Source organism: Rhopilema esculentum, chromosome 14, assembly GCF_057945365.1.
Source record: "Rhopilema esculentum isolate cy_ngs chromosome 14, ASM5794536v1, whole genome shotgun sequence".
Classification (NCBI taxonomy): domain Eukaryota; kingdom Metazoa; phylum Cnidaria; class Scyphozoa; order Rhizostomeae; family Rhizostomatidae; genus Rhopilema; species Rhopilema esculentum.
In genome coordinates, this window is record NC_142828.1 from 9,570,956 (window position 1) to 9,584,067 (window position 13,112).

The 13,112-nt window shown below is 38.2% G+C and overlaps 1 protein-coding gene across 5 annotated transcripts in view; it reads left to right on the forward strand.

The window, feature by feature from the left end:
- The first annotated feature begins 1,087 nt into the window (after positions 1-1,087).
- Positions 1,088-13,112, forward strand: part of LOC135696227 (leucine-rich repeat serine/threonine-protein kinase 2) — a 33,286-nt gene continuing 21,261 nt past the window's right edge. The window contains exons 1-3 of one of the 5 annotated variants that reach the window (XM_065215546.2): positions 1,088-2,351; positions 4,378-4,818; positions 8,319-8,633. In XM_065215546.2, the coding sequence (XP_065071618.2) occupies positions 2,327-2,351; positions 4,378-4,818; positions 8,319-8,633 (781 nt within the window). In that variant the 5' untranslated portion in view covers positions 1,088-2,326. Of the gene's footprint in view, positions 2,352-3,736; positions 4,819-7,261; positions 7,282-8,318; positions 8,634-11,678; positions 12,254-13,112 lie in introns of those variants that run through there. The other 4 variants (XM_089112321.1, XM_065215545.2, XM_065215547.2 and 1 more) reach the window with 4 other exon arrangements.

Sequence of the window (13,112 nt, forward strand, 5' to 3'; positions counted from 1 at the left end):
TTGATATGTAATCTTACTTCCCGTGCCATAGTCAGATTTAGCATGGGCACGTTTTTTCCGCGATATAACACGGGACCGAAAGCGGAATTGCTTTTTCTCAGAACTAAATTTGCATAAAATTAAAGTGCTATACTCGAACTTAAAACTAAGGTTTCCCAAACTATACTCGAATTAAAACTAAGGTTTTCCAAAGCTTTAGGAAATTGTCCGGAGGAAGACCTAACTAGCCACCCTGACTGGAATTGAGGGGGCATTCAGGCACTGCCCAGCCATTGGGCTAGCAGGGGCTAAAGCCAACCCACTTTTTTGCAATAACAGGTTAGAAAAGTTTTAGAAGTTTACTCTAGCGCAACTTTGGAAAAGTTTACTTTAACGGATCCTAGGAAGTAGCAGTTCTTCTTGACTGGGAACCCTTTTTTGTTCATTTTCTTGGCGTCTTATCTTGTTAATCTATTTCATAGTAATTATTATCTTCTCTAAATAAATGGAAAGGGGCATATTCCAGCGTTTGAAAGGGTGTGGCCTCATAAAATTTTCGGTCATACCCTTCACAGCCCATCCACTTTTAGACTGGTGCGCGGTGCCTGGGGGCATTCACCGTAAAAGTAGGTCAGAGAGTGTTTATTCTTTCTTGACAGAATATTCTAACAATGGAGAAATGAGGTGAAAAATTCTTTTTCGGAATACAGACAAGAATAATCAAAGAATATTATTATACTTATTGAATATTCTTTCGTCTAACTTTAACTGTGTCTAACTGCAGCTGTTCACAACGGGTCTCTTTTTTGTAGATAAAGATGTCCGATCCGTAAGAAAAATTTCAGATGTTTTTTGCTAAACTTGGGCGATAACCAATTTAAGCTTTAATTGATATGCAATGAAAAATTGTTTTTGCAAAGAAAAAGTTACGAGCTACTATGTTTCTGTGATAGTATACTTTTGTAGGACATTGTTAAGTCTCAAGACCCAGACCAGTCCAAAGACCCTGGTTAAGACCTGGCCAAAGACCCTGGTTAAGACCTGGCCATACAATCAACATTTGGTGCATTGTTTGTTGCAAGCACAGGCGAGAATTTATTCTGTTTTAGAAGGGGGGTATGCTCTGATTCCCTACGCAGTCGGTACCTTTTTTGTTTGCATCGGTTTTCATCTTGCCTCGCATGTAGGTGGTATGTACTAAACCATTATTATTCCAGTATCTTTGTTTAAACTCCATCTTTCCGACACAGGCGAAATTTCAACGAAAATTCCCATTCTACAAAAAGCCCGATACACACACTATCAATACAAATGCACAAGGTTACGTCAATTGAAGTGCTCTGTAAATATGGTAAATATGGGTGTGTCTAGGTATCCTTGAGTTGAGTGCTATGTTATGAATGCAAAATCTTATAAAGAAATCCAAGTAAACAACTGTGAACAGCATGGGGAAATGAAATGAATGAAATCAAAAAAGACCCACAACAAAATTAACGGGGCTGGCCTTGTTAAAGGAGGACGGTTGTTGTACTCAGGAACACAAACATACACACACCGGTCTACTTAAACTTTAAACTTTGCCTTCCACGTCACCTCACAAGTGTTATGCAGTCAAACAAGGTGGCCAAAAAGCTGCACAAAATGTTTCTTTTTACAATGTTTGCTGATATGTGTGGTCAGTTTGACCAGGGCGTTGCTCGATGATCCCTCTATTTTGGCTTGTAACAGTGCCATTTAGAGATTCTTTCTCTTCCAAGGCCCATAAATGTCCACAAAACCTAACTGAAAGCAAATTGCCTACTAGAATTATGCTAGGTAATACTAAATACGCTGTAACATCATAAAATCCTAAATTTTGAATGAAGCACTTGTAACATTTAAACTTTGTCTTGCTACTGTCCTGGTGACCTACAAAAGGGTGTGGTTAGCATGCCCGGAATTGAAACATCTGTTTAGAACATTTTGTGCTAATTCTCTTAAGGCCGTCTGGCTGTTTGTTACCTCGGGTCTTACAATACAGTGTCGTAGATGACATGCAATGCTATGTTTTTTCCGATCACGCTGTACGTTGTTCAACTACTTAACAGCGGATAAAGAAGTCTAGCATTAATTGCTGCGTAAAATTGCTGCGTAAAATTGACCAATATCTAATACGGATTAGAAACAGGATGACATCACACAAACAAACAAAGTTGCATGGATGTCCGCTCAATGCATTGCGGAGACAAGCAGATGGGAAAATTGGGGCACCCCCCGCAAACAGAGCCTCTGCTGTGATTGATAAGTTCGTGGAAATAATATAAAGTGATGTCAAAGAGAACTGCCTTGTAAGAGAAATGCACCTGGAATGAAGATGTTCCATCAAAGTGCTGGTGAGTTGAGATTTTTGTTTAGGTAAAGTAAAGCCTCATAAAAGAAACTGAAGAATATCCTAGCTGATTATTTGCCAATCAAGCACCTGCTATATATATGAAGGTCTAAAAGGAGCCATTTCAGCCAGTTGCGGGTTCTTCTTTGCGGATTTTTCCTGTGCTTTTTTTTGTAACAACTTGCAAATTTAAATTCCAGTATAAACCCATTGGAGATACATAATCTCAACTACAAAATTGTTAAGCCCAATAAAACTGTTCCAATACTCTACTTTTGGTTGCCACTCTTAAATCAAATTCCCCCTGAATCAATGTTGGGTTAGTAGTTCTATCATTGTGCTACAGAAACATGCATTCAACATTGAATCTGGGGAGGGAAATGTATTTTTGAAAGAGAAGGGAAAACGTCAAACTTTCTTGAAAAGTCTTAACTAATTTGTCCAGAATGTGGTATCCTTTTAAGGTGCGTGCCAGCAATCTCAGATATTAAGCACTGTTTATTGATTCAAGAAATTAATACAAACAGCGACAGGTGTGTACCTTTAACAGGAGTATCTCAAGATTCATTTTTAATCAAGCTCTAGCAGGGATCTGGAGCATAGATTATCAGGGCCGTTGAGAGGTTTCCGAGGTCCTGTGGCAAAACCGAAAGACGAGGTCCTTGCGAGCGTACCCAGTGTATTGCGAGCGGAGCAAGCAGAAAATGTCCGCGACCAAACTTCAGATTAGCATAAAGTGCATTTCAAATATTTCTCGCAGTCATTTCCTACAATTATTTAAAATGATTTACTATTCTCAGCTACGTTTGATTAATTCAATTCTTAAAAATGAAGCCATTATTTGATGAAGCCCTTAGACCTCAAGGCCCAGGGGCGATATGCCCCTCTTGCCCCCTCTCGGTGACCCTGTAGGCTATCAAGCTCTATTCTTAAGTGTGTGAGATTTTTATCAGACCAATAGAACTTCGAAGGTTTTTTCGAAAACAAATTGATTTTTGCCAAAATTGTTCGATATTTTCGTGTAGTGATAAGTCTTTTGTTTGGGAGCAAGATTTTCAAATATTCTGATTAAATTCACAATAAATGTTGTTAGCTGGTACCGATGATTTTTCTTCACCTTTGAGGGTATGAAAAGTTTGTTGTTTTAGATAGATGTTTTTTATTAAAAAAATCTTGAGGGTACATAACTCCTAGATTTCATACTTTTGGTCTTAAAGCCATAAATATGGTATACTGACATTCTTTGAGTGGTACATTTTTTATTAATTCCCTTAGTTTAAATTTTCTATTTTCGAGTTAAATTTTCTCTGTCCTCTCAAATCCCCCCACTTCTTCATAATGTAAGAATCTTCAGTGTGTGGTCTAAATTATGACCTAAGCCTAAATTATAATCAAAGCAATTAAATCGTATTTCAAAGGAATGGATTTTTTTCGTTTTCAAAAATCTTAGGACATAAACATGTTATTGGAAATAGTTCAAAGGTCAACCCCTTTCACAGATTGCGACATCACTGCTGACACAATTGTCGACTTGCTACGTTGATTCCGTTGCAGCGATTTCTTTAGTTGAAGCAACTTTATTGTGCTTTCGTTATTTCGACGTAGTACGGACAATAATAAATGTTATTTAACTTTTCTTCATTGAAATCACATTCTTGTTTTGACACAGTGGGCTTTCATGTGGCTCGTGATGATGGCCTTTGTTGAAATCTTTGTGTACAATTTTCCATGCGTCACATTCACACGGTGATACCTTGCTAAGGCCAAAGGACAGTTTTCCAGTCATGCTTGTTATTTGCTTGTGCAAGATTAGCCGCCTTATTATTTTGGCCCATGCAAATTTAGAAAGCAAATCAGACTGGAAATCGCCTGTACACCAAAGCGTAGGGATCAACTAATGTGGTCCTTGAAAAGCAAAGAGTGGGCTAGGCCAACCCTGAAAAGCCAGCTTCAAAAATGCTTACGACGAGACTCATTCGGTAAGGGGAAATCAAGTATTTCAGCCAGTGAATTTTGTGACTGTATTTTAGGACTGTTGGAGAAATGGGACCAAGACCCTGGGATTTTGAAATTGCTTATTGCTGCCATCGAGAGAACGCTGTTGGCAAACAAAGAACTCGAGGGCATTGGCACGGCACTACTTGCCAAACAGCAAAATGGGAATTCATCTTTTATGCCGTGGATATATTCCCTGTTTATGCATCACACTGACGTGGACTTACAGTATGCGATATTTAGTCTTCTTTGTAACCTAGTAAAACATTATAGAAACGTCGATGGAGCTTGGAGGTCGAAGCTGATCAGGCTTATATTGTCGTTTTTGCCCAATTTTCAGAAGATTCAGGATGTTGCTGAACTTTCGTTCGCGGGCCTGTCGTGCTTGTTGCTGGAGGCAAAAGACGATGACAAAATGTTGATATTATCAAATGAAAATCAACAGTTGCTGATAAATGCATACGAGTACCAAAGAGGTAAACATCTAATTTATTCCAGGTTTGCGTGAGGTGTGTGTTGATTGGAAATATGATGGTGGCTACTTTGTCATCGCAAGTAATAATTGCTTTTTGTCATTTTGTGTCCTAGCCGAAGTCATTTGTAAGAGAGACCCCTAATCTCTCTAATTCGGCCGTTGCCTCGCACTGATGCCACTTGAATTGTTTCGAACTTAAATTGAAACAAAAAAGGGACTAATTTCTCTGCCCTCAGACCCCACCTTTCCTGGAATTTAGTACCCATTTTTCCACTGGTGCTCGCTATTATCCATTTACACCCCCCCCCCCCCCTTAAAAATTCCTTCTAACGCTATACGGTCTCTAACTAAACTTAAAGCTTTGAATTACACGGTTATTCAGCACTGCTTTTCGATATCTTTATAAATTAATACATTCACGAAAGTGCTGTCACTGAACTTTAAACTATATGGGTATTGATTGATGGGAAGAAAAGGGTGCACTTTCTGAAATTGTCTCACCAAGTCATACCATGCCAAGATGTTTACCGTACTACTCCTATTGATTACGCAATTAACGAAAACAATTAGATGGAAGGGCGAGGCAGCAAATGTTGATGTGATTAATGGAGGAGAATAAAGACACGATTAGTGTGATTATGGTTATAAAGGAAACCAAGACGTTTGGAAAATGAAAATGAAACAGGAATGCGTGCCTGGCATCGAAATTGAAATATGCCACTCAATTCTACAGGAAAAAAACCCACTATCCCCTTTTTAATTTCTTATTAATGAATGCACTTATTACTTGGTAGGAAAACGTTTTCTATGCAATATCAACCTGCAAATATCACCATAAGCACCATATATACATACCTAGGCGTAAAATAAGTTTGGATTGCCGATGATATGATGCAGGAGCTAGATTGCTTTCATCTTTAAATGAGTGGTAGAGAGGTAAGTTGAAATATTGGGTGAGGGGTATCGTTATCATGTCAGTGAAGGGAAATCGCGACTTATTTTCAAGGATGCCCCTTAAACAAGCAATGCAACGAACATTTTCGGGTGATGAAATCAAATCAAACAATGATGCACTTTAAACTCAAAGTCAACCTCTTTTTCAGCATCACAGCAATTACTTCTACATACGAAAGCTTCAAGATGCAATGTTAAGTTAACTAGCAACGCTCGCATTCTTCTAAGAGACCTGCTAAAGTGTATAATGTGAGACCTACAAAAGTTGTTGCATGAGCTTAAACTGCTGTGGGAATATGCGAACCAATATCTGGAAAATCCAGAAAGAGAGTGTAGAAAGAGTGTCTAGAAGATACATGGAATGGAACCACCATAAATTGACCACATTTTAGACAAGAAAAAAAGTCTGTTCTTTATCAACAAAAGAAGTTTTGAGGATAAAGTCTTGGAAGAGCGCTTGAAAATGCAATACAGAGCAAGCTCAATGTTCCCTGGCTTTAGTAGATAATATCATACTACAGCAGGCAGCGCGCAGCCATTGGGCTAGCAGGGGCTATAGCCCCCCCCCCCCACTTTTTTGCAATAATAGACTAGAAATTCTTTTTAAAAGGTTTACTCTAACGTAACTTTGGACAGCTTACTCCTATGCAGATCTTCTTGACTGGAAACCATTTTTGCTCATTTTCTAAATGTGTTTTATCTTGTTTAATGATATGATGTATTATCTAACTTTGTTAGCTTGGTGTTTTGTTACCCTCAAGATAATTTTGTCTATTTTTATAGTTATTGATATCTTCTCTGAGCCAGGCTGTTTATAAAGATTCAATAGAAATAAGCAAGTATTTTCTAAAAGAAGCATTTTCCGGCGTTCTAGAGGGCGTTGCGTTAAAAAAAATTTCTGTCACACCCATTTCAGCTCCTCTACTCTTAGACTGGTGCGCGGGCCCTGTACTACAGGAAATTTTAGGTCTTGGCAAAATGTTCCGGCGAATTTGGTGCTTGAAGGGAACAATTTTGGAGTAAAAAATCGAAGAAGAAGAAATGAAAGTCACGAAACAATGGACTTCCACTCCAAACGCTTTTGTTTTATCAGCCAACTGTAAATGCGACATATGACCTTTAGGGGTTTTTTATTGCCATTAGTTTGTAAATGACTTCTGTCTCATGGCGGCAGGGGAAATACAAGTAGGAAACAATTTTATCTTTAATCAGCTGCGGCGAAGGGTATGACATTTAATACCACATTTATTGTTTTCAGTCATTTTACATTAATCGCTTTATCAGAATTCAATGAACCATGCCAACCAATACTTATCGTCCCTTGCAAATTGTTCAAATTTCACTTTTAATGATTTAATCCCGTTCTGTTACAAGCATTAACGGAATTTGTTGTTGCTAATCACTTCCCTGAATCAAATATGTTGTGTATATTTAAGCCGGTATCACAATCTGCCTCATCCCTTTCGCTTTCCGACAATGTATGGCAAAGATGTGTGCTTTCTTCAATAAGGTAAGGTAACTGAACATCACATCAAAATTTGTCGAGATATCTCGAAGATCAATTACCGTTACCTTGTTCAGAGGAACATTTTTCTTTTTCGTCGTCCCTACTCACAGAGTAGGCAGGGTTTGGTTTGATTTTCGGCTTCTCCAACTTAATTTGTGAATTTTATCTCTTTTGGTGATTTGGGGGTGCGGTGGTTTATGTGATAGGAGAGCAAGACATCTGCCCTTGGCTAACATTTGGTTAAGGTGGAGGTCACCAGGGTTTGCGGAACAACGAAATTTGAAGAAAACTTGGTGCGGACAACCGAATTCTGTTGATCTCTCGTCGGAACGACGGCATTGTCCACACTTACCGGACGCGGATTTTCTCGATAATGATGCACAGAATACGGAATTTTTAACAAATTTTTACGGATTTGCGGAATATCACCTGTTGTCTCAAAAAGGACTTGGTTAAATCTTGGTTTTGCTGGTCAGCAAGATCTATTAGCAATTTTGGGACGCGGAATTTTGGCTAAAATGGCCGCAACGGCGGATTTCAACAACAGATGCAAGAAGGAACAAACGGTTTATACCCCCCCTCCCCCCCCTCTTCGATGACCCAAGCGTTTCGTTACGGCTGTTTCAAAGTCATAGAACCACGTCACAAAAACTTTTGGCAAAATACTACCACTCTTCCAACATTTTTTCATCGACATTACAAAATCGTTAATGCCTACAAGTGGAGTGGGGACGGCTCCCTGTCCCCCTCCCGTTGCTCCGTACGATACTGTAAATCATAGTTGCTGGATATTTCGGAAATATATCATGGGTTTCGTTTTCGGTTTTTGCGGACATGTTATCATGTTTATGCTTCATGTTCAAACTAAATAAAAGCGAAATTCAACGCTCTTAATCTGGTTGCAAGCTAACCGTTTAAAACTGCTGTTTCGTTAAATCATTTTTGCTTGATACATTAAAAAATCCGCCATATCGTCTTCACGACATGGATATTTTTTAGCAGTTGTTGTTCATGTCCTAAAGTTTCATTTCTCCTTCTAGACGCAATTGTTACCCCAGCATGTGTCACATTCAGCTTGTTAGCCTGTACAGAGCGCGAGCATACATTGGTACTGAGAACAGAGGCAGTGGACTGCATAATACAGGCCATGACAATGCACGGAGATGACGTAGCTCTCCAAGAGATAACCTGCAGCGCTCTAGCAAGCCTGAGTGACAATGCGGAGCAGTGTCGTTGGATTGTAGACAAAGGTGGCGTTTCATTGGTTTTACGATCGTTAAGGAGGTTCTGCCTATCAAGGAAGATTGCTTATAGCGCACTTTATTTTCTGGAAAATGCTTCAGAAGAAAGTACCGGTAAGAGAAATAGTTTTCCAAATTTTTTTGTTACTGTATGGCAAAGCAATACATTTTTTGCCTGCAAAGGTACCAATTTAATCATTGTGCACTTAATACTATACAGACAGCGTCTCTTGGAAAAGCTTTTTCGTAATTTAGATGGATGCCTTCTCCTTACTAGATTCTATTGTCTTTCCTATAACAGAATTTCAGAAAGTGAAATACGGGTTTGCGATGCACTGCTTTGACTTCGGCTTGTCAGCATAAAGAAACCGTAACTTAAATTGCTAGAATTTACATTTTAAGCCAAACTTTGAGTCTAGGAGTATTCTTGGACTCTCTTCTTGCCCTCACCATAAATATGCTTTAACCCTAACCCTAAAAACCCTAAAGAGCATATTATCGCATAAATATTATCGCAGACGCAGAGTAGCGAATAGGGACTATTTTCCCGGATCCCGTATGTGCATTACGTCGTCTCGGAAAAATCTAAAAACGAAAATATTTTACTAAACAAATCGAACTTTTGTTGAAAACCACTGATGTTGTGGTATTATAAGCCCTTAATCTCCGCGCCTGTGTAATCCGGCAAGTCGATCACGCAATGTTTCGTTTGGGAATAGAAAATAAGGCTAGTACATTCATTTTTTTTTATAAGAAACAAAGGTCGATGTTGCGTACTCCAGTTTCTTAATGTTCTGGAAATTTCAATACTCACTGTTTCTCAAAAATTTCTTAATTATGATGTCATGAATGATGTTATGAAATGTTCGTGACCTTTTTTTCACGTCCAGAGATTTGCTTCCGTTCTGACGCTGTATTTAGACATGGAAAGTATATTTTAATCCCTTGTGTCTTAATTTCTAGGCCAACAGGCAGTGCTGAGGAGAGGGGGGTCAGAGGGGTCACTGATCCGGGGGCCCTTGGCTATAGGGGCCTATAAAAACAATTCAATTAATAAAATTTCTAAGTGATAATCCAACCTCTCCATTTCCACACATTGTCATTAGTAGAGACAATAGTGACAAAAGTCTATGAATGAAGTAAGGTAGAAGCAGTTTGAGTCTTTGACTGCCTGAGTGTTGAATATATTTTTTTGAGAATTTTTCATCTTTGCGGTTGAAAAGCTTCTGAATGTAACTAGAAAATGTGATTGCAACAGGGCAACATACAGCAATATGTATGTCATACAGATTTACACCCTGGATTTATACTATGGCATGCGCATCTATTTACAACAGTGTGTCGGTTGTGATCGAATTTAGTTAACGAAGTAAACATTTTCCATTTTCTAAGATTTTCAAAATTTCTAAGAAATTTTCATTTTCATGCATTATGGTGTTAAGATATCAGTTATGCTCAAATTATATCAAACAGCAAACAGAAGTGATAAATAGCCACCAGATATGGCGTAGATAGGAAAATTCGTAGGAGGGTGAGAAACTTCGTTTTTCCGACAAAAATCTAACAAGCATTTATATTTTTTCATAAATTTTAACATAACATAACGACTTCGGAACTGGAATAAATAAATATTTTAATATATTCAGATATTCTTATGTTTATTTAGCTTTAAATTCTTTCCTATAAAAACATAGCAATTAAATAAATAAACATAGACAACCATGTTAAATTTCCAACAAGACCAGGGGTTTTCCGATAATATAGCAGTTTAGCTCTACAGGGGATTTTGCCCCCTCTGACCCCCCTCTATCTACACCACTGCCACCAAAGCAGTTTAGCCAACATTGCAATTTAAGCAATCATCAATTTCAAAAATTCCAGGGGGAGCATTCCCCGTACCCCTTAGAAGCGTCTGCCTTAGGCATGTTTTACTATTTATCTTTTGTCCTGACCTGGGGCACATAAATCCTCTCCGCGGCCCTGCCAACAGGGCAATCGTGTTCTTGGATTTTACAAAATTTCGTTGTACTCAGTTTTATTACGATTTAATAGTTTCTTAATTTTTTTTGCTTCGAGTACTGAAGTTTCTTAATTTTTTTCTGACTGTCCAGTACTCGTTTCTTATAGCCAGTTTCTTATAAATAAAATGAGTATATACAAATACAAAGCTTTCTGAAGTAAGCCTTATTATATCAACGATTTATAAAATGGATTAATCGACAAATTTCGAAATAAAATTAGGCCTGTTTTCATCTCCTCCACCGTGATTTTCTAAAGTACTAAGGCTCTAAGTAGCTACAAAACCCAAAGTGGGTACGCCCTGGTCTTTCATACGAAGATTCAGGACAGGTCGCTGAAGTAGGTCGCTTAAGTTTAATTAAATGTAGTTTCATCAATAATAGGCAAAGACCTCCTCATAATATCCAACCCAAGGCGCAGGAGCCTGTGTTCCAGACCCGGTTTGAAATTGCGCAGGACCTTGCCAGAAGAAGGAAGGCAAAATATTGCTTGTTTCAGATTCTGGTTACACGTCCTTGTGCGTTGTGATGGGAACACTTTTGTTTTATCTGAAAACTCCTAGAAATTCTTTTGTATTGCTGGAAATCTCCTACGCTACAGAAAAAACCGGCAATAAAAGAGCCTGTTTTTATAAGAACCTTGAGGCTGAAACTTAATCTTTTAAACCCCATAATTAAGAACCCCCAAAAGACTGAAATTTGGAAAGGTTCTTATATATTTTTATCAGAAATAGGGGTTTTTAGAATGGTATTTTTACACCCTATTCACACTGGTAAATCAAACCCGCTTAGAGTAAATCAGGTTACTGTATGTTGCTTTCTAATTGGACAATCTAACAACCCAAATTAATTTGATTGGTTGAAATTTATCACGATAAACAAAGCTGGTTTATGTGTGTCCGTTGGAATTCTTGCGGTGGAAACATTGTTAATGTGTGCAAGGCCTGTCGTATATAAGAACCTTGTTAAGAACTTTTTAGACTGGAATTTAGAATTGCAGCCTGTTAATTAAGAACCTATTCAGGCTGCCAGAAAAAAAACCTAGGTTCTTTTATGCGGGTTTCTACTGTATTTACTTTAGTGAATAGTCCGTCCGTTCAATTTGACAAAGAGCTCGGTTATAAAAACCACCGAAAAGTCACCCCATGCCTCCAAACCTCCTTAAAAACCAACAAACCTCCTCCACCTCCCTTTGACTGACTTGCACCAATTAAAAAACGAAGATTCTGTGGAGATAACCCACTCCAAAGCCTTGTCTATAACAGTTGGGACCTGCTTCGTGTCTTGTTGTTTAGTTACATTGTAAGTCTACTGTTGCAATTCACGTGAGGCAGTCCACTTGGGTGAAAACCTCGATTGAAAACGGTTGGATTACAGAAAGGAATCCCCTATTCCCAGACTACGCAAGTAATTTTGAAGTCTGTCCGTAAACGATTAGTTAGATACTGTGTTTTCTGTATACGCGTACCTGCTATATATATAGGATGGAAAGAGGTGCCTATATCAGAACGGATTGCGTGATCTTCGTATATATTAGGGCGTGAGTGATTACTGTCGCCATGTTATGTTTAAATGAAGATATTCTTTCTGGCCTTATGAGATTTTCCGACTCAAAGGAGCGTTTACGGATGCCTTCAGTAAAAAGAATAGCAACGAACCTATTGAAGACGATTGTCGACGAAAGACTAAACAGGCCTATAGACACAATTTCTGAAGGTAAATACTTTCGAGTTAAGCGAGAAATATTATCACCTGCTTGTGAATCGTCTTCACTATGTTGATTTTTTGTGCGCCAATGAAAATCAAATAAAAGGAACCCAAATATTTTTATTTGATTTTCTTTTTTTGCTTTTCGCTTCGTTTTTGCTAGCTATCATAGTATTACAGATCATGAGTGACTGATCTGAGCAATTTTAGGTTAGAAGTTGTTCTCAACATCATCGGTAACATTTTAAATGATCTTTAGGCCAGTCTCTGAAATGTTGTAGCGATAGCTACCTTTGGCGGTAAACGAAATATGAAAATATGTTGAAATAGAAAATAACGACGTGTGAGTTAATTTTGGATGTTGTTTAACCAAGTCTCCCTTCACAACCCAAGTTATGGCTTTGGATTGCCAATCTTTTCCTTGGCCAAAGGAATGGTAAACCCTTTCTTTATGACGCATTTCTAAACGAACAAGCTTACAGGAAACACGGGACGTGGCCAATAGAAAAACATCATTTTTGAGATATTTACTCAATGACATTCATCTTATTCATCCCTTGTTTATATGTCTTAGACGGCCATTTATGAATGGACATTACGCGGCTATTGTGTCTGGGGCTCGGTTAACAGTTATTACAATGGAATCCCGATATAACGAACCCCTGATATAAAGAACTTCCCTGTATAACGAACTAAATGCTTGGTCCCTTGGATTCTGCCTAACAAACTTCTTACAGATTCTCTCTGTATAACGAACCCCGGATATAACTAACTATCGATATACGAAACAAATTTTGTGTCACTTCATCATAAATACGCTCGATATAACGAACTTTTCGTTATTTTTTCGTCTGTTATTTTTATTCAT